The sequence below is a fragment of the Cyrtonyx montezumae genome, unplaced genomic scaffold, assembly GCF_038088225.1.
Source record: "Cyrtonyx montezumae isolate F1298 unplaced genomic scaffold, pur_monq_1.0 scaffold_29, whole genome shotgun sequence".
Classification (NCBI taxonomy): Eukaryota; Metazoa; Chordata; class Aves; order Galliformes; family Odontophoridae; genus Cyrtonyx; species Cyrtonyx montezumae.
Window position 1 is genome coordinate 4,177,369 of NW_027072033.1, and position 21,403 is coordinate 4,198,771.

Consider the following 21,403-nt stretch of genomic DNA (forward strand, 5'->3'; position numbering starts at 1 on the left):
AGATACAAGCAGACAGACAGCCTAAGATACAAGCAGACAGTACAGGCCCAGAAGGCTATGCATGACTACTAGCTGACAGTAGCCATTTTTATTTATACTATAAGAGACTTATTTGGCATCTCTGGAATTATATCACTCCTCACAGATGGTTATGGACTGGGGATTTTACTTTTCAGCATCAGATATAGACCATTCTATTGAGATGCTTTCAGTTATCTACAGAAAATATATTGATGACATTTCTTGAAGAGTGATGCCACACTCCTCAGACAGTAATTTCTAAATCTGAGTCATCTACCTAGATTTTCCCAGAAAGCATTGGATCAACTCATTTTGATCTTCTGATGTGATCAGCACCACTGCAGTCATGTTCTACAGCAAAGCAGAGGATCACAGTTGTACAAGGTGGGGTCCTGAAAACAACAAGATCTCAGGGCAAGGAGAGAAACACCTAGAGCTTCCAGAAGCCCCTGCTCTCATGGGAGGAGACAATGCAGGAGCAGAGGGTCAGCAGCAGCGGTGGAACATCCCCATGCATACATAGGCAGCCCCTAGGGAGCACAAGCAACCAAAACAGGCAAATAGGGCATGATGCAGCAGTAACAAAGTGATGCAGTTTGCACTCTGTGCAAACCAGATCATACAGGCATGGCACACAGAGAGGAGGCAAGTTCTTCTCATGTGAAAGCAGCAAGAAGCAGTACTCCACTGAGAAACAAGCATGGACACCACCAGCCACAATGGTCAGTCCTAGGCAGAAGCCCAGCCAGAGGAGCCACAACATTCCCAGGCTGATGCTTGCACCCATTCAGACCTCCTGAGAAGCGACAGAAATGCTCAGACCTTTGGTTGTGGGAAACTACAGAACCTGGAAGTGCCCCAGAGACTGATGGAAGAGGGGAATGCCATCAGTGCAAGATTGCCCAGCTCGACAAACTTTTTGAGCAGGTAGCCAGGTTGCATGAAGAAATCAACAGGCTGAGAAGTATTTAGGAACTGGAGAGAGATTGGCACCTGGCATCATGCAGTGGCAGGGGCAGGGGCAGACAGCCCTGTCTTAAGTCCCTTCAAGAAGCTAAGCTAGTTTCCAGCCTTGAGGAAACAGATTGCAACAACACATCAGATGAGGGATCCTGGATGCTCATCTCCACTCAGAATAGGAGAAGCCTCTCCCTTGTCCCTGAAGTGCCCTTAAGAAACAGATATTAAGGTACTGAGGATGGAAGGAGAAGAGAGTGGATAATGGTTCAGACTTTGAAAGAGTCAACAGTGTTAAGATGTTTCAACCAAAGACTCAAATCATAACCAGTGTAAACAACAAAAATGAAAGGCATTGGAAATGGGGACTCTGGCTAATGGAGTGTCACTCTTGTAGAGGGACACTGAGACCCATATTTGCAGCCCAGATGATCTCTCTAGAGATGTTTGCTTCTTGTCAGGGGCCAGTATTCAGGTCATCTGGAAGAGACTATTACGTATGATAAAGTCAAAGGATTACCATCCTCTCCTGTCCTTTCAAGTTGGGTCACAGAAAGCTGTGACTAGGAAATTACAAAATATCTTAAAAGACGTTATGTCTCCTAGGAAGATTCTGAATTGATTAGGAGCACAGGTAAAGTTCTCCACAATCCTGGTTAGAGACTGAGGGCTGTGCAGGAGGAGAACAGACCACTTGAATGAATAGCTGCGTGGATGATGTCATGCGTAGGATTTTGGGCAATATGACCTTGTACACACCTTTTAGACACTGGGCATGTTGACAGTGGATAAGACACAACTAACCAGAATGGGAAGAGTAGGAAGAATATACTGGGCAGCAGGCTATCTGGACTAATCACCATAACTTTAAAACAGATTTGACAGGGGGAGGGGATGTACTTTTTTTTGCAATTAAAAAACTATGACCTTATTGCTATCAGAGAACCATGGTGAGATGAACTGCAAAACTGGAATACTATGACTGAGGACTTCAAACCTTTTAAAATAGTTATTCAGGGCAGAAGGAGCAGAAGAGCTATCCTCTATTTTAAGGACTGGATAGATTGTGGAAAGCTTACTCTGAGAATCAGTCATTTTCAGGTTGAGAGCTTGTGGGTTAAAATTAATGACCAGACTAATGGAGAACATCTGGTGAGGATCTACTACAGGCCTCCTGATCAAGGGGAGCCTGTTGACAAGACCTTCTTGCTTCAGCTACAGGGAGCATCGTGCTTGCAGGATCTCATCCTGATGGGGTCTTTCCACCACTCAGATGTCTGATGATAAGCAACAAAGAATCATCTAATCTTAAAATCACCAAGATTGGAAAAGACCTCTAACTATCCACCTATCATCAGTATTTCCTCACTAAATAATGTCTCTTAGTAGATATCAATACATTTCTTGAACACTTCAAGGAACGGCAACTCAACCATCTCCCTGGGCAGCCCATTCCAGCACCTTTCTCTGAAAAGTGTTCTGGAATTCCAGCACCCTCTCAGAGAAAAATTTTTTCTAACATCCAACCTGAATCTTACCTAGCTCAACTTGAGGCCATTACCTCTAGTCCTATTTCTAGTTAGATGAAAGAAGAAACTCATGCCCACATTGTCACAACCTCCTTTCAAGTAGTTGCAGAGAGCTATAAGGTCTTCCCTGAGCCTCCTTTTCTGTAGACTACACAGTCTTAGTTCCCTCAGCTGCTCCTTCTAAGATTTGTGATCCAGATGCTTCACCGTCTTTGTTACCCTTCTCTGGACACTTTCCAGGACCTTGATATCTTTCTTGTCGTGGGGAGCCCAAAACTGTTGAGTACAGAGGGACAATCTCTTCCCTATGCCTGCTGATTATGGTATTTTTGATACAAGCCAGGATCTCATCAGCCTTTGTGGCTGCCTGGGCACACTGCTGGCTCACGTTTAGCCAAGCATTGATCAACACCACCAGGTCCATTTCTTCCAGAGAGTCTTCCAGCCATTCTGACACAAGACTGTAGTTTTGTCTAGGGTTGTTGTGGCCAAAATGCTTGACCTGGCACTTGGTCATGTTGAACATCCAATTGGACATATCCCAGCTATCCAGCATGTTCTGATCCCTCCGAAGGGCAATCCTACCCTGGGTAGATTGACACTCCCACCAAGCTTGGTGTCATCTGCAAATTTCCTAAGTGTGCACTCAAAATCCTCATCCAGGTCATCAATAAAGATATTAAACAGGACAGGTTCTACATCCCTCAGCATAAGAAATCAAGCAGAAGAGGCAGGAAACCTGCATGGTTGATGTGCTGGTCAAACTAACGGAAAAGTAGGAAATGTACAGGTAGTGGAAACAGAGACATGTGGCCTAGGAAGAATAGAGGGATACTGTCTGGATTTGCAGAGATAGGATCAGGAAAGGCAAGGGAGAGATGGAACTGAACTTGCTGAGAAATGTGGAAAATGAGTTCTACAGGTACACTGGTCATAGGAGACAAACAAAGGAGAAAGTTTTTGATAAATGACGAAGGCTTCAACTGACATGGAGAAGGCTGAGTTACTCAGCAAGTTCCTTGCCTCTGTATTTACTGTCAGTCAGGCTTCCTATTCTTATATCCCTGAACCTTTAGGTGAGGGTCCAGGGAGATAAATCTTTCCCACTGTAAGAGCAGAGCAAGTCCAAGACCAATTCATGAAACCGAGTGTACGCACATCTATGAGGATCGATGACGTGTTCCAGTTCCATAGCTGCAGCTATCAAGAAATTCTTCATCAAATTTGAAAAGTCATGAGTGTCAGATTAAGTCCCTGGTGACTTAGCCCCCTCACTCCCATTTTTAAGACAACGAGAAGAGAAGACCCAGGAAACTGGTGAGCCTCATGTGCATACCTGGAAGTTATGTTAAGGCACATAGGAGATTCAGAAGTGATCCAAGACAGACAGCATGGCTTCAGCAAGGGCTGACCAATCTGGTGGCGTTCTATGATGGAGTAGTGACACTGTTTGACAATGAAAGGGCATTTTATGTCATCTACCTAGACTTGTGCAAGGCTCACACAGTTCCACACCACATCCTTATCTCCACTTTGACAAGATGTGGATTTGAAGGCTAGACTATTAGATGGATATGACATAGGGAGTGGGATCAAGTGTATCCTCAGCAAGTCTGCTGATGACACCAAGCTGAATGGTACAATAGAAGGAAGGGTTGTCCTCCAGAGGAATCTGGGCAGGCTTGAAAAGAGGGCCCATGGGAAACTTATGAGGTTCAAGAAGCCATGAGCAAGATGTTGAGTTAGGACAATCCTAGGTGTATGTACAAACTGGGGAAACTTGAAAGCAGCTATGCACTGGCACAGGCTGCCCAGAGAGACTGTGCAGTCTCCTTCTCTGGAGACGATCAAGACCTGCCTGCATACCTACCTGTGCAACCTGGTCTAGGGAGCTTCTTTGGCACAATTTGGACTCGATGATCTCTAGAGGTGCCTTCCAACCCATACAATTCTGTGATTCTGAACTGGTCTTGTTCATCTAGGAGAAGACGTTCCCAGGAGACCTCATTATGGCCTCCCAGTACTTGTAGGGATCTTATAATCAGGAAGGACATTGATTTTTTACACATTCTAACTGATAGGACAGTGGGGAATGGCTTAAAACTAAAAGAAGGTAAATTTAGTTTAGATTATAGGACATTCTCTACTCAGAGGGTGATGAGGTACTAGAGCAGGCTGCCCAGAGACACTGTGGGTATCCCATCCCTGGAGGCACTCAAGGCCAGGCTGGATGGGATCCTGGGCATCCTGACTTGGGTTTGGAGCTGGATGATCTTTAAGGCCCCTTCCCAGCTAAACCATTCTATGATTCTGTGATTCTATGTCATCACTGAGGAGAAATGCAAAGGTTAAAGACTTTTCTAATTGGTAGGATTCTAGCTACACAGCTTTCATGTGGGTTCCACTGAGTTTGAAAATTTGTAAAGAGAGAAACCTAGCCTATGTGATTCAAAGAACTCCGAAAAAAGAACAGAAGTGGAAGATTTGTGGAGGGGTATGATGATAAAGACTGTTTTCTTCTGTATTACATCTTATAGACAAATAGCTCTGTAGCAGACTTTCTCACTGGATACATTCTGATCAGAGCAGAAAATAAAAGGAAACAAACAAAAAAATGGATTGGTCATCTGAATTAAGACATTGGTCCTGCATATATAGCTTGTGTTTTCTGTTCTGGAAAACTACACTCTATATTTCTGCTTCAGTAATTCAAGATCTGTGTTGCAGACCCTTATAACATTTTGTCTGATATGTTAGTAACTATGCCTTAAATCTTGATAATGCCTTCTCTGTTATATCGTTTGAGAGATAGAGATGCTGAATGCTCATAATCAAATTTGGACCTCTGAGAATGAATGGTTTCCATGGACAACATGGATTAATGTGTAGATAGATGTAGCAGAAGACCAGCACTCTCTGTTCAATGAATATTTTAGTCTTTGCAGTAAATCAGTAGCTTGATGAAATTCCAAAATGTCATGTAATTACCCACAGTGAAAGAAGAAAGTGTTGGTTTTGCCTGATGTGAAATCTCTTTGAAGAGTTTGTAAAGAACTAAGGACAGCCTGTCTTAGAGCAGATGAATTAGCATACACAAAGTGGGCTGTTTAAAGAATTCACTCCCTTTGTTAACTAGATTCTTTGACCTGAGCAACAAGACTCATAAAAAGACATCTACCACATCCTGCCAAAGTCCTAGCTGCACATGCTTCCACTGATGATAATTGGCTAACATTAACTCATGCACTGAGAAAAGCAACTTGGGGCAGTGCCATCTAGGGCTATGAGAAAATGCAGATGGGAAAGCCAGTAAGCAATGCTGTATCAACATTAAATTATTCTAGAATCACTTTTCCTGTTCTACAGTATATTTATTTTGAACTTTAATCCTTAAAATACATCAGCAGTTCACAGAACTATGAAGCTAACCACCAATTCTTTTATACCAGCATGTGTTGAACACCACTAAAAAGCAACCCTTGAATATATTAGACCTATGCATTTACAGCAGTTTTAAGTCAGCTGGCTTGCTTTATTTCATACTAAAGCACCATTAAGTTTATGTTTCTCAGCTTTATCCATGTTCTTCTCTTCAACAATATCCAGGGAATTTCTGAAATTCTTCAGACTTGAAAAACACATCTTGCCAAAAATAAACAGAAGAGAGTGAAAATGCATTTTTTCATGAAGCTGCTTTATGATGCATCCATGATGCATTTTATAAAATAAATGTTTTAAATTATAATTAAATATTGCATAAAATATAAATATTATATTATTATTATTATCTCTTAAATAACCTACAGATTTAACTTTGCTCATTCAAAATTTAATTACATATAAACATACTTTGAGTGGGCAAATCAAAAAAGAATAGAAAATGAAACTGACAAAATTCTGAATGAGAAACACTTTAATTTGAAATAAACAGAAAAACCTGTGTTTCTATTGGATTTGCCTTTGACACCTGTCCTATGAATTTGAAATTTCCAATATTTTCAGCGTGACATTTCTTCTTTACAAAACAAATTTGCAGTTTTTTACAAGAGGAGAGAGAAGCCTTTGCAAAATCTATATTCTTGTAGATATTTTATAACAAAAGATAAATCCTACCAGATCTTCTGTTCTGTGGTTATTCAGCAAATCAGACAGGAAATCATCATGTAGGCTTTCTCTTCGAATCAGTGTAAATTCACGTAGGAAAACTGCTTCTTGGCTTTGGTCTCCACAAACCTAGCATGAAACAATGATATTAGGAAAAGCAACATTTCAATTCTAACATAGACAGCATCTCTAAATAAATCAGGATGGAATACCCAAACATCTGTTATTGGTATTTTTCATTCTATTATTAAACTAATTCTAAGAAGTCAATACTGATACTAATGAAAATAAAGATAGGCATTTAAAGAAATCCAAGAAAAAAATTAATAGTTGTCATTTATAGTACATACTTCTTTTTAAATATGTTATTTGTTCCTTTTAGAAATGGCCTGTAAAGCAGTAACTCTTAATGTCTCTTTCATGAAATGAATTTCAGTATTTTGGGAACTTAACATTTAGACTGTATTTATATTTTTCTGGAACTGGTCATCTTTGTCCAGTACATTGGCCACATTGTCTTCAAAAGTTAGAGCTAATATTTCAGTGCCGCTACTCTCCTGCCTCTTGTCTCCCAGGCTGTATACAGAACCAGGGTTGTCCTATTCCAGGTGCAAAATCTTGTACTTGTTCTTACTAAACCCCTAAATTCCTTAGAGCTTCAGTTTGTCATGATCTCTCTGCAAGGTCTCTCTATCATTGAAGGAGTCAGCAGCTTCTACCAGTTTAGTGCAAACTGCAAACTTAGTGTAAGTGCTGTATCCAAATCACTTACGGAAACATTGACAAGAAACAGTAGTAAAATGGAGTCCAGAGAACCCCACTACTGACTGGTTGCAGGCCTGAGGTAATCTCATTTGTTGTAAAACTAAGCTCAAATCATCAGACAATTACTCACCTACCACATTATATTTTGGTCTAGCTGGACATATTGTACAGAAGTTCTCTATGAGAAACAGTATCAAAAGCTTTGCAGAAATCCAAAAAGATTCTATCTACTTGTTTCCCTTGATCAATGAAATGTTCAACCTTGTCATAAATACAGATTAAATTTGTTAAACAAGATTTTCCTCTTGCAAACTTTTGTTACCAATGAATGCATTGTTTTTAAGGTATTTATGAGTAAATCCCAGAACAATCTCCTTAATTTTGCGAGGCAATTAAATGAGGCTGACAGGCCTGTAATTATTGGGCGTCTCCTTTCTTGCTCTTCCTGAGATAGTATTTGCTGGCTTTCAGTTGTCTGGGACATCTCCAGATTCCCAATACATTCAAAAAGTAACTGAGAGAGGTCTCAAAGATACATCAGCCATCCCATTGAGTACCCTGGGATTGATTCCTTTGAGCTCCACAAAACAACTTACAATCATCTGGAGCAGCAAACCCTGAAGAAGTTCAGGACTGGCTGGGAGTTCACCATTACCCCAGTCTTAATCCTCCAATCCCAAGCTCTGGGAGTCCCAGAGCCCATCATCAATGTGATGACAGAGGTGAAAAAAGTTTTAAATGTCTCTTGTTTTCTTGTGTCCCTATTTTTAAGGTGATAATCCTCATCAAGTAATAAACAAATGTTACCTCTGATACTGTTTTGCTTTTTTTCCTTTTTTTTTTTTTCTGAAAAAGAGTGAAATTGCAAGGATGTTTTTTTCTCTCTAATTGGAAGATCTTACTTTTATTAATTGAGCAAAATTATTTCCACTACATGTGGAATATCCATAAAGTCTACTAACAACCAAAATAGAGACTATATTATCAAGAGGAATTCTAATACATTTTATAGTTTTCAGCAATTCACAACATAATTGAAGGCAATTCAATTTGAGAGAATAATTTATCAAAATTGGCAAGTAAGAATACTTTGTATTTTTTTACAATAGGAACTGCAACTCTGGTGTGTATTAGTCAAGTCATAAATGCATGTAATATATGAGATTCTGATTTATGTTTCTGAAAAAAAATATAGATACACTAGCACAGGGCAACAGTAGAGTGTCTAGATATCTTTTTTTCTGTTTCTCCTTCTGGTGAACAAGATCCTTTAATCAGAAATGATAGCTATAATATTTCTGCATATATTTAAGATAAGCACAGGACTCTCAAATTAACTGTAGCTATTACTAGTGCCACATTACTAAATTTATGTTTCTAAGAAGAAATTTCATGTTCTGTTGTTATTATCTGTTATTATGATTTTTCCTTGTGTTTATGCTTCTGCAAAACCAGATCCCATATTTATCCTAGTTTCAGTTTTCCTGTCAGAAAACAACAGGGAAAAAGAAGGGCTTGGTAGTACCACAAATGTTATGTGTAGTGTCCAGGGAGAGGATGAAGTATAGATTTCCTACTCCCTACAAGTGACTTGAATTTTCTGGGAGGAGGCAGTCCTCCCTGACAACTGGGAAGAGAGATCAGAGTTAGTGCAGCTATAATGGTGAGTCTAGAAGGAGTTGAATGAATAAAATTAATGTGGGGGATGGGAATACATTATCATGAAATTGGCAATGGGAAGGGGTCCCCAAAATCAAATTATATGGTTGTTAGGAAGGTTTTACCTTTTGTATAAAGCCTCTTGTCTGTAGTAGTATACAAGGTATCTCATTATTTTGGTAGTTTTGATCTACATTGTTGTAAATTTCAAGTAACTAACTAAATACATTTCCATAAAAGAAACAGAATTTTACAAATGTGGGGCTTTAAAATTCATACTTAGCCTTTCATCTTGTGGATAATATTGAGAGATACACTGATAATTCACTCATATTATTGAGTTATGTCAAAAGCAAATCCTTTGTAGTGTCAGAAAAAAAAAAAAGCATATGTCCAGGAGGAAAAGATGCCTTGTTAGTGACACACATTCTTTTCTTATAAAATTTATAGACAAACAGTGCTCTTGAAGATTTTATTCCATATGTGGCAAGAAATGCTCAGCAATAAAATGTATTTCACAACCAAAAATCTATAGTTTTATTTTACTTATAAGTGATTTCAAGATAAGCAAATGTGACAGTTAAAATGATTTACTAAGGCTTCTTAAAATTCTTGTTTTAGAATTCAGGTAACAGAAATCTGACTTCTTACCAATAATTAACCTTCCTACACTGTTTATTGTGTCTCTGTGTAAATAAACTCAAGATTCTGAAAATCTTTTCCAAGAGAGACAGCTTCCAGTTTTTAAACAATTGCTAAATGGCTTACAAAGAGACACCAAACCTACTTCATTATTGCATTATCTTCCTAAGTTACAAATAATTAAAGACTTTCTGCAGGATGTGTTTGCAGTATTAAAAATCTCAGTAGAATATTGTTAACCTTTAAATCTTTAATCATATTTCTACTAATGTTTATTTGCTATTAATTACATGTTAGGGAAGTGGATGTCAGAGGCCCTGAACAAAAAAATACAAGAATACACACAATGAGAGTTAAGAATAAAGATCAAAAAACTGAGGATGAAGGAAGCTGAGAAGTAAAAGAAAAAAATCAATAATTAGAACAATAATTTATTTTTTTTTGCTCAGCAAATTTGAATCTTGAAAAAAGGAGAAAACTGAGAAGTATATAGCAATCTAAAATTGTTTTTCTCCTGTTAATTTATAACATATGTATTCCAGCTTTGAACAGTAGTTCCTCCCAAGTGCACTGTATGATCATAATCTATACAGTTGCTGATGAAACTTAGACCTAGTAGAGGTTGATGTTTCTGACTGAGAGAGATGGAATCAGTTCATTTAAGACGAGTGTCAGTAAATTGGATTAATATCCAGAAAGGCTGTTTTCCATTTCTTAAGCTTTCTTGAGGTGTCAGCTATATTTATATCACGATTTCATTCTCTCAGGAAAACCATTATCATTGTAACACAGCCTGTTCCCACAGCTGATGTGCACAATATCTTAGAAGACAACTTATCATCATCAGGAGAGTTTGTGGGTATTCAGGTGTCCAACTGTCTATACAAAGAAACGTATAAAATTGAGAGGAGACAAAACTCCAGCAAAAATATGAACAGCTACGTTTTTCTCCTTTTTATAGCTCAGTTTGTATCACTCTCTGATCAATTTAAACAATGAATTAATTATTCAACCAGGTCCAGTGTGAGTGCATTTACAATGATAGAAAAGATTATTTTTCATTATTAGTAGTATTGTTAGGCATGAAATCTTTTAGATTTCATGACAGAAACAAATTAGAACTTGAAGCATCTGGCATAAAATAATACATTAAATACCAGAAAGATAACAATGACATTTGTAGTGAGGAATGAGGAATGCAGTCTTTTAACAGGCTAAGTTATACTCTTGCAATATTCCTTCTGGTTTATACACCACTCAAAATGATAGAGTACTTCTGCGTGTATTTCAGCTCTGAATTACTCTCACTAAAAGCTAAGAACAGCACTATACTTTAGCTCCTGTGCACATTCAAGCGCAAAGGTAACACATTTTTATGTGAGTCTTAAGAGGTAGGAGGTTTGCTGACATTCTTGACCTTGAAAAAAACTCAGTCAAATAATAAGAAAAAGTAGTCTAGAAGATCAACAGCTGTGTCTAAATATGTTAGCTGCCAAACAAACTTTCTGAAGTACTCCTGACTTCTAAAGCAAAGTTAGAGTTCCAAAATAAAATAATTATTGCTGTATTTAATGTTCCATGTTCTTTCCTACTGTATTGATCCAAAGCTTTCTTTTTCTCTATTATCCAAAAAGGGATTTGGTTGAACAGATATGGGCACAAGCCCAATAACATGACCCAAGTTTAGAAGCAGTTATGGTCCAGCTCTGAATCTGAATTTTGAAAGCTGTTTTGTCTTTACCAAAATCTATGTAAAAACAAAAATACACAGAGATGTTACTGCACGATTCTGTTGCTGTGAATCATTCTGAACACTCTTTATTCTTACGTGGCAAGCCAGAATGTTACACACAATTTGAAATCTATTCTGTACATTTCCTCCTGGGAATTTTTTGGTCTGATGACACAGTATTACATGGAGGAATACATGCAAGAAGAGATACTATCCTGTTTAACCGAGGACATCAGGAAATGTTGCTTTTCTGTACTGTGGATTACACAATATTAAACTGGTTATTCATAAACGTTCAGAATTTTCCAGGCTTTCTAGTTTCTATGAAGAAATATGCAAGCCCAAGTAATCAGAGTCTGTGTTTATGTATTTCTAATATGGTTGACAATTTGAAGACTTTACTGTCATTAAGTCAGCTCATGGTTTAAATCAAACAGTGCATTGTAAATATGATTTGGGAAGTAAGGTGGACTCCAAAAGAAGAAATCTGATTTTAAGACACAGACTGAAAATAACTTCAGTTTGGACTGACCCTTCTTTCACCACTGACACCTTAAAGGCTAAACTGGAGCCATAAAGATGATTGTTCGCTCCCTGAAAAATTTCCTTTCTTTGAAGTTTAATTTTGCTTTGATTCAGTTCAAATAAATTGCTTTCTTGTCAAAGTACCACAAGTAAATAAAACTAGTCTTTTCTTTGTGTGTGTGTGTGTGTGTGTGTATGTGATGAGAATATTTTTTCCATTTCTAGGTCATTGCAACAAGAATGAAACAAATCGAAAACTATTATAATAAAACTGTCACAGGTGACAAAGACAATGTTTAAGTTTCAGCAGTGCTATATCCTACTGAGAAATATACTAATGGAATTAGATATGTTTCTCATGAGCTTCTTTATTACTGATATGCTGGACAGTCACTTGCTGAAGAGTTGTTACTATATAGAAAATAATTAACACCACATGAACAGTCAGAAGGAAGTTCAGATGATGGTGATACACAATACTCATGCATTCACAGCAAATAGTAAGCTTGTAAGAAACAACACCAATTTTTTGGGTAGTCTTTATGTTTTCTTCTCTTTCATGTAAAACTTTACTACATTTGGAAGAAATGCAGTATCGCTGCTGAGCGTCTCTTCCAGCTCTAAGCTAACTAATGTCAATAGAATTTCTCCCTACATCAGTCTGCATTGAAGTGCAGTTTTCTTTGCTCCTAAAGTTGTTTTTTTGTTTGTTTGTTTTTGTTTGTTTTCTGAAATCAATTCTGAAAGATTGGATTTTCAGCTTTTCTTGGTTGCTACTTCTTGCCTTACAGCTCTTCTTACTGCTTTTATCCTCTTCTTGTCAGCAGTCTTACAAATAAAGTATCATATTTTCAGTGCAGTAATGTACTGAAAATAAAATTTCATTTTCTGGGAAACATAAGACAGAGGTAAAAAGAAAATAAAAAAATTCTTTAGCCCTGTTGAAAACTTCTTCTGGGACTTGAATATTAACAGTATTGCTTTCTGCCTCCAGACTTTCTAAACTGTGCAGATATTATTGTTTCTGAATTAACAATCTGTCTCTTAGGAAACTAGCTACTGCTTGTAATGGTTTTGTAGGTTCTGAATTTTTAAAGAGAGTAGGAGGTTTTTATTTTGTGTCTCTGAAGGTATTCACGAAATGCCTCAAAATACAAACCCAAACTGCAAATTATTTCCCAAGGGAATGTTTTATTCAACAGTGAAATGTTCCCACCAGAAATCTTTTTGCTTGTCTTGAAATATATTTAATCTCTTCTCTTTCTTCCCCTTCTTTCCACAGAGGCTGAATTCATGATTATCTTAATGGTAATGCCCTGACTTCTTTTTAAAGCTCTGTGAAGGAAATGTGGCTTTGTGCTAATTATTTTCAGTCCTTAAACAGCCACAATAGATGAGTCTGGTTAATGTATTCATTAAAAGAATTATTTAAGCTCCGTTTCAGTCTCTCATTATAAATGAACAAAAGAAACAAAAAGTGATTTGCACTCAAGAATTACAGCATGAAGTGTCTGTTAAACAAAACCACCAGCTATTAACATCTTGGACAGACATTTGCAATGATGGGTACAAATTTGTAAAGCATACACACGCCTACACTTGACCCACAGTGTAGCAACAAGGGAGAAAGCCCCATTAAATGGAGTGGCAAAAAATGCAGTAGGTACGAAAACACACTAATTCTCCTACTACCAAGCAAACTTGGCAATAATAAATGAATAAATAAAAGCAGGAGGGGGAAGAGGGGCAAAGGATGAAGAAAAAGAGAAGTGAAGGGGAAGGGGAAGGGGAAGGGGAATGGGAAGGGGAAGGGGAAGGGGAATGGGAAGGGGAAGGGGAAGGGGAAGGGGAAGGGGAAGGGGAAGGGGAAGGGGAAGGGGAAGGGGAAGGGGAAGGGGAAGGGGAAGGGGAAGGGGAAGGGGAAGGGGAACGGGAAGGGAAGGGGAAGGGGAAGGAGGAGCAGACCATGACGGAAAATGGGATGAAATCACACAGAAGCAAATGAATCAAAGATATGCAAATACTTTATAATCCCTCTGATTAGAGTCTTCTTAGCAGTAGTTATGATAGAATACACAGATATAAGTTAGTGAACAAGAGAATGAAGTTTACTGGAGAACATGATCTAGTTCTCATTTATTGCATAGTAAGAATATATTTGAATATATTTGGGTATGGCTCTAGTTCCTCAAACATTATATTTAAAAAAGAATCAAACCATAGTTTAAGCTAGATTCTGTTCAAGTTCAAGACAATTAGTTTTCTAAATATTTCAAACAATGCAATTGCTTAAAGCACTGGAAAATATATACACATATTGATATATGAACCTGTTCTCAGCCATTTGTTTCTTTGCCTGGCTCAGTTGACCATCAGCAGTACATTAAAAATATGAAGTAGCTTTGTACATATGTTATATATATTTATAGTATATGCTATCTGAGGAAAACATAAAGTCATCCTTTGCAGCAGATACTGTAAGGTATGTTCAGACTATCACATGTTACTGTCCTTTATTCCTTGGTATTAAAAGAAAATATATATAATATGTCTGTCATAACATATGTGTAATATGGCTTCTGTCATAACAGAACAAGGATCCAGAAGTATACATATATGAAATAATTAAATGAGTTGATCTTATCTAGAGACCAAATAATTTAAAGTTGGTCTTTCTTTACCCTTCCCTGTTCTCAGAGATTTTTTATCTATTCTGAATTACAGAATTTTCTAGGTTTCTTCTCTGAACTTTGACTAAGTTTTTGGAAGAGGAAACAGTGACAACCTATCCAGAATATCAGTTTCCTGGGACCTTTGTTCATAAATTTTTTCCTCATGAAAACAAGATATCACAATGATGGCTTTCACATTTTCTTCAGCATTTCACATTTTCTTTCAGCATTCATGCACGCAGCATGGGCAATAAACAAGAAGAGCTTGAAGCCATTGTGAGGCAGGCTAACTATGACCTTGTGGCTATTACAGAAACATGGTGGGACCTCTCCCATGACTGGAATACTGGGATTGATGGCTACAAGCTCTTCAGAAGGGATAGACAGGGAAGAAAGGGTGGTGGCATAGCTCTCTATATCAGAGAGTGTTTTGATGTTGAAGAGCTAGTGGTTGGAAATGACAAAGTAGAGTGTCTATGGATAAGGATCAGGGGGATAGTCTTTAGGAGTGACATCGTGGTGGGAGTCTGTTATAGACCGCCTAGTCAGGATGAAGAAATTGACGAGGTGTTCTATAAACAACTCGTAGATGTTGCACGATGGCCAGCACTCGTTCTCATGGGGGACTTCAACTTCCCTGATACATGCTGGAAATATAATCCTGCACAGAGGAAGCAGTCCTTGAGATTTCTAGAATGTGTGGATGATTGCTTCCTGACACAGCTGGTGCAAGAGCCTACCAGGGGAGATGCCTTGCTTAACCTACTTTTCACTAACAGGAAAGGACTAGTAGGGGATGTGAAGTTTGGAGATTGTCTTGGCCAGAGTGACCATGAAATGGTGGAGTTTGCTATTCTGGGTGACGTCAAGAGGGTGACTAGCAAAACTATTACCTTGGACTTCCGGAGGGCAGACTTTGACCTGTTCAGGACACTTGTTGCAAAGGTCCCTTGGGACTTGCTCCTGAGGGTTTGTAAAGGGGTCCAGGAAGCCTGGATGCTCCTCAAGATGGAAATCTTAAAGGCACAGGAGCAGGCAGTCCCGGAGTCCCGTAAGTCAAGCCGGAGGAGAAAAAGACCAGTGTGGATGAACCGGGATCTTTTGTTGAGACTTCGAGAGAAAAAGAGAGTCTATGTCCTCTGGAAGATGGGACAAGCTACTTGGGGTGACTACAGAGAACTGGCCAAGATCTGCAGGCAGAAAATTAGAAATGCTAAAGCCCAGCTTGAAGTTAGACTGGCTACTGCTGTAAAGGAGAACAGGAAACCCTTTTACAAATATATTAACAGCAAGAGAAAAACTAAGGAAAATTTCCCTCCTTTACTCAACGAGGCAGGGAATGTAACCACAGATGATAAGGAAAAGGCTGAGGTTCTCAATGCCTTCTTCACATCTGTCTTTAATAGACAGAACAGTTGTCCACACGGTACTTGCCCTGACCTGGAAGTCTGGGACGGGGCGCATAATGCACCCCCTGTGATCCAAGCAGAGACGGTCAGAGATCTTCTCCTCCATCTGAACTGCCACAAGTCCATGGGACCAGATGGGATCCACCCAAGGGTGCTGAGGGAGCTGGCAGAGGTGATTGCTGAGCCACTTTCTGCCATCTATCAGCATTCCTGGTTATCTGGAGAGGTCCCACAAGATTGGAGGCTTGCCGATGTGACTCCCATCTACAAGAAAGGCCGTAAGGAAGACCCGGGGAACTACAGGCCTGTCAGCCTGACCTCGGTATCAGGGAAAGTTATGGAACAAATGATCTTGAGGGAAATCACACGACACGTGCATGGCAATAAAGGGATCAGACCCAGCCAGCATGGGTTCACCAGGGGCAGGTCATGCTTGTCCAACCTCATCTCCTTCTATGACTGGGTGACCAGACAGGTAGATGAGGGAAAGGCTGTCAATGTAGTCTACCTGGACTTCAGCAAGGCCTTTGACACGGTCTCCCACAGTATTCTCCTGAGGAAACTGGCAGCCCGTGGTGTGGACAGGTTCGCTCTTCTCTGGGTGGAGAACTGGCTGGAGGGCCGTGCCCAGAGGGTAGTGGTTAATGGAGTTAAGTCCAGCTGGCGTCCTGTTACGAGTGGTGTCCCCCAAGTGTTGGTATTGGGGTCCATCTTGTTTAATATCTTCATTGATGACCTAGATGAGGGAATTGAGTGTACCCTCAGTAAGTTTGCAGATGACACCAAGTTGGGAGGATGCGTCAAACTGCCTGAGGGTAGGGAGGCCCTTCAGAGGGATTTGGATAGGCTGAACAGCTGGGCTGAGCTCAATGGGATGAGGTTCAATAAGACCAAGTGCCGGGTCCTGCACTTTGGCCACAACAACCCCATGCAATGCTATAGGCTTGGGACAGAATGGCTTGAAGAATGTGGAGAGGAAAAGGACCTGGGGGTGTTGGTTGATGCTCGGCTTAACATGAGCCGGCAGTGTGCCCAGGTGGCCAAGAAGGCCAACAGCATCCTGGCCTGTATTAGAAATAGTGTAGCCAGCAGGAGCAGGGAGGTGATCATCCCCCTGTACTCAGCTCTGGTGCGGCCGCACCTCGAGTACTGTGTTCAGTTTTGGGCCCCTCACTACAAGAAGGACATTGAGGCCCTGGAGCGTGTTCAGAGAAGGGCAACAAAACTGGTGAGGGGTCTGGAGCACAAGTCTTATGAGGAGCGGCTGAGGGAGCTGGGATTGTTTAGTCTGGAGAAGAGGAGGCTCAGAGGAGACCTTATTGCACTCTACCACTTCCTGAAGTGGGGTTGTGGTGAGGAGGGGGTGGGCCTCTTCTCCCTGATAAATAATGACAGGACAAGAGGGGGAATGGCCAGAAGTTGCACCAGAGAAGATTTAGATTAGACCTGAGGAAACATTTTTTCTCTGAAAGAGTGGTCAGGCACTGGAATGGCCTGCCTAGGGAGGTGGTTGAGGCACCATCCCTAGCGCTGTTCAAGAAGCGTTTAGATGAGGTGCTAAAGGATTTGATTTAGTAGTTGGGTAGGGATAGTGATAGGAGGATGGTTGGACTAGATGATCTTGTAGGTCCTTTCCAACCTTATGAACTTATGAACTTATGAACTTATTTCAATCGTGGGCTTTTGAAACCTATGAAAAATGAACATCAAAGAACTAGTAGGCTAAGGATCCACTCTGTCCATTATCCTTATTGAGTGTTGAAATTTATTATGATGTTAAATAATGAACTCTGTAGAAAATATTTCAGTTAACGTTGTGGACTTAATTGAAACCACCAATACACAGGGTTCAAGTACTGCCAATGGAATGTTTGTTCTACTGCACATCTATCATTTTAATGAAAAATAATTGCAGTTATCTCAACATAAGTCTTTACAGGCTGAGCGCTGTTAGGCAACACTTGCTCTTTATAGTCCTGTAATATTGTTCTAAATCTGACCATCTTTATTAGGGATTAGAACTTCAGGAATGACCTGGAAGAAACCTAGTGGTGAGTAAGTACGTATAATTTCTGTTAAGCAGATCACACAGCTAGCTAGACACTTCAAACAGCTAACAGTGGTATTAGTAACAGTAATAATATTATATGAACTGATCAAAAATTCAATCAAATATGTTGCAATTATTTCATTTAGTTACAATCAGACACTGAAAATTCTGGGAATGTTTCTTCTTTAATTAGCTAAAAGATCATTGGTTCCATCAATGCACTCATTGGCTTTGTTTTTGTTTTGTTATCAGAAGCATTTTACATCTTGTCCAATGCTGAAATAGAAGCCAACGTTTTTTCATGCTTAAGAAATATTAAAAAAACTGCTAAGAGATGTTCAACAATGAGTATCTTCATGGATCGAGATTTTGCATAAATCTTTCTAGTATGATTATCCTTACATTAGAAAACTTGATTTATATAAAGTCTGTGGAACTTTTTTATTCACGTAAGATTTTATGTCCTGCATTTATATATAAATTTATCCTGTATATTTGTTGAGATTTTTAATTCTTTTTTGCCAATAGTAAGACTGGTTTGAATAGTTTTAAAGTCCTATTAATCCTGAACAATGTGGGGATATTAGAACTGTACATTTTTTGGCCTTGGGAAAAAAAAATCTCTATTCTGATAGGGTTGGAGTTTTGCCTCTTTATTTCTCCTTATTTTCTATGTCAAATCTTTTTCACATACATTATCAATGAAATCAGTTGGGTCAGACTCTTGTAATCAGAACTGGTAACTACTCTCAGATCTTTATGCAGAAAACTGGGAGCTGAATGGTTTCTGGAGATGTCTTTTTTTACAGTATAGGATCAAAATCATCTGCTATGAGGTACTCAGCTGTATTTCATGCAAATGATGCTATTTTAAAAACATCTTTAATTAATATTCTGCATAAATGCTTTCCATAAAACAGTAAGTAAAACAAAGGAAAGCCCAAGAATATACAAGGGATTGCTATGTTCAAAATTGCTCATTTTTAATTCATTTGCTCATTTAGAATAATCTTGTTTTCATCCTTAATGAAACTGAGTGCAAATTTTCCCTTATATGTAAGTTACTATCTGGCTCAAAGAATTTGATAAGAATTTCATTTTTACATTAGCTATTGACATATTTTGCAGCGGTGGTTATAAAAGCTAATCAAATACTCCAAATATGTTCATTAAACAAATTCTGTAAATTTGATTAGACAATCTTCACAGTTCTGTTTGTTCTTACTCTAAAACTATCCTATTTAGTGCTTTGTCACTTTGTTTCAGAAGTTACTACAAAAAGTCTTTCTAAAGATTTCCAGTGGCCATGTATTATCCTTCCCTTTCTTCTTCCAAGTTCATCTTGGCATTAATGATCCATTTAAATCTCTAAACAAAGATCAGTTAAACTTTAAATTTAGATTTTTTTTCCCAGCATCTTATAAAACAATAAATCAAGAGACAAAAACAGTGAGTATGAGTGAGATTCTGTGGTAAAGCAGTGCTTTATGAAACAGCGCTTCAGTGCTTTTGCAAAAACTAGATGACATTCTGTGAAAGATCTGCTTGTGGATAACCCACAGTCAGTCAGCGAAAGAGATATAATAAATTATTTTACCACACAAAAATTTGCTCAGCCATAGCAGTTTCTAGACAATGATTAAGCCTGTCTAAATGAAGAGCTTGGTTTAATTTGGTTTCTAAAGAGCAGAGATATGAGACTAAGAATTACCTTCATATTTGTTTTGCAGGTAAGTAAGACTAAGGATAAATGAGAACAAATAGAGTCCAATTTCATCAAACCACTGGTTGTTTAGACAGAATCAGAATCACAGATGAAGCAGATGCTTGAATAAGCATAATGGTATTAGACATGATTATTTTTCACTTTTAATGATTATAAACTAGTTAATTACAATTACAATTGCAAATTATGAAGAGGTGGAAACTTACACTGAAAATTAGTCCGTGTAAGCTGAAGTAGAAGAGTGGTTATGGTAGGTCTTTTAAAGCCATTTAAAGCTGTCTATTCAGTACATAAATACATCTGCTTAAATATAAAATCCAGGCATAATACAAAAATTAGTATATACTCTATATTTCTTTGGGCTTTTATTTATTTGCATTATTACTTCCCATTACCCATTTCCTACACATTAAGTATTAGAATCTTCCTTCCTTCTCAGACTTGTTCATGCTTTGTGCAACACAAAGGAATCTTGACATTTGCTTCTGTCCTATTTGAGTATATGTTGTGTTAAAGACAGAAATTAATTTCATTCCAGTATGAAAGCAGGGAATTGAACTAGCAGTTCTTGTCTTGAATAATTATGTTATTTTGCAAAGTCCTTTCTTAATATCACACTGTGGAACAACCACTCCAGGAGGACTGGTTGCAAGAAAAAAGAAGTAATATGAAGAAATTAAATCTTAAACTGTGTAAAGTTATGTTATGCATCATGTTGATGACTAGATCACATACTTCTGGAAATACTTTCTTATTCCATTTTCCTATGTAGTAGAATAGATTTCCACAGGAAAAGAAACAAACAAACAAACAAAAAACAACAACAACAACAAAAAGAAAAAAAAAAAACATATATACATATTAAAGTGTATATTTTTCAGCAATTCTGGAGTTCTGGAGCAATTCCTTGTTTTTATAAATGTACCTTAGCCATACCACACTCATATGAGAAAAAAAATTCCAGAACACTCTCTCTCTTAATAGGTATAAGGACTTGAATTTGCCTTGGTTTGGCCCTATTTGTACTTTTTCAGGCAAAAGTTTTAATCAGAAAAAAAACCAGAAATAATTTCAGATATAGTTTATTGTCTATTACTTTTATTATTAATTTTGAAAAATAGGACTAAATTCAGAACACTTTTTTGGCAAAATTCAGAAAAGGATTATTTAAGGATACTTGTCTAAAAAATCTTGGCGTGCTACAGGCATTTAATCCAGCACATGAGTATTAATGGCACGTTTTTCTAACTCCTGATACATGTTTCTTTGAAATACTCTTAACCATGGCTAGCTCCAAATGTAATGCCTTCTATTTGTTTACATGGAAACTACAGCAGATACTCAGAGCACAATAATGATATTTGATAGAGCAAATTCTGGGGAACCAAGGAAAACATCACTTAACTAATCTTAGATAATTGTACGTTCTCTTTCCTGTACACATTTTCTCAGCTATTAAAACATTCTTACCCATCTGTGAATACTCTTTCAAGATTTAGCAGAACTAAAGAGGGCTTTCTTCCTATAAATTTAATTTTACAAAGTGAGAAACATGATCACTAGTGTATATTTCTATTACTGAAATAATGGGAGAAACAGGTGCTTTCCAATA

General features: G+C 38.2%; 1 protein-coding gene across 1 annotated transcript in view; it reads right to left on the bottom strand.

Moving 5' to 3' along the window:
- ADAMTSL1 (ADAMTS like 1) overlaps nt 1-21,403 on the bottom strand; it is a 412,706-nt gene that overhangs the window by 305,992 nt on the left and 85,311 nt on the right. The window contains 1 exon segment of the mRNA XM_065740553.1: nt 6,621-6,740. Within this exon segment, the coding sequence (XP_065596625.1) occupies nt 6,621-6,740 (120 nt within the window).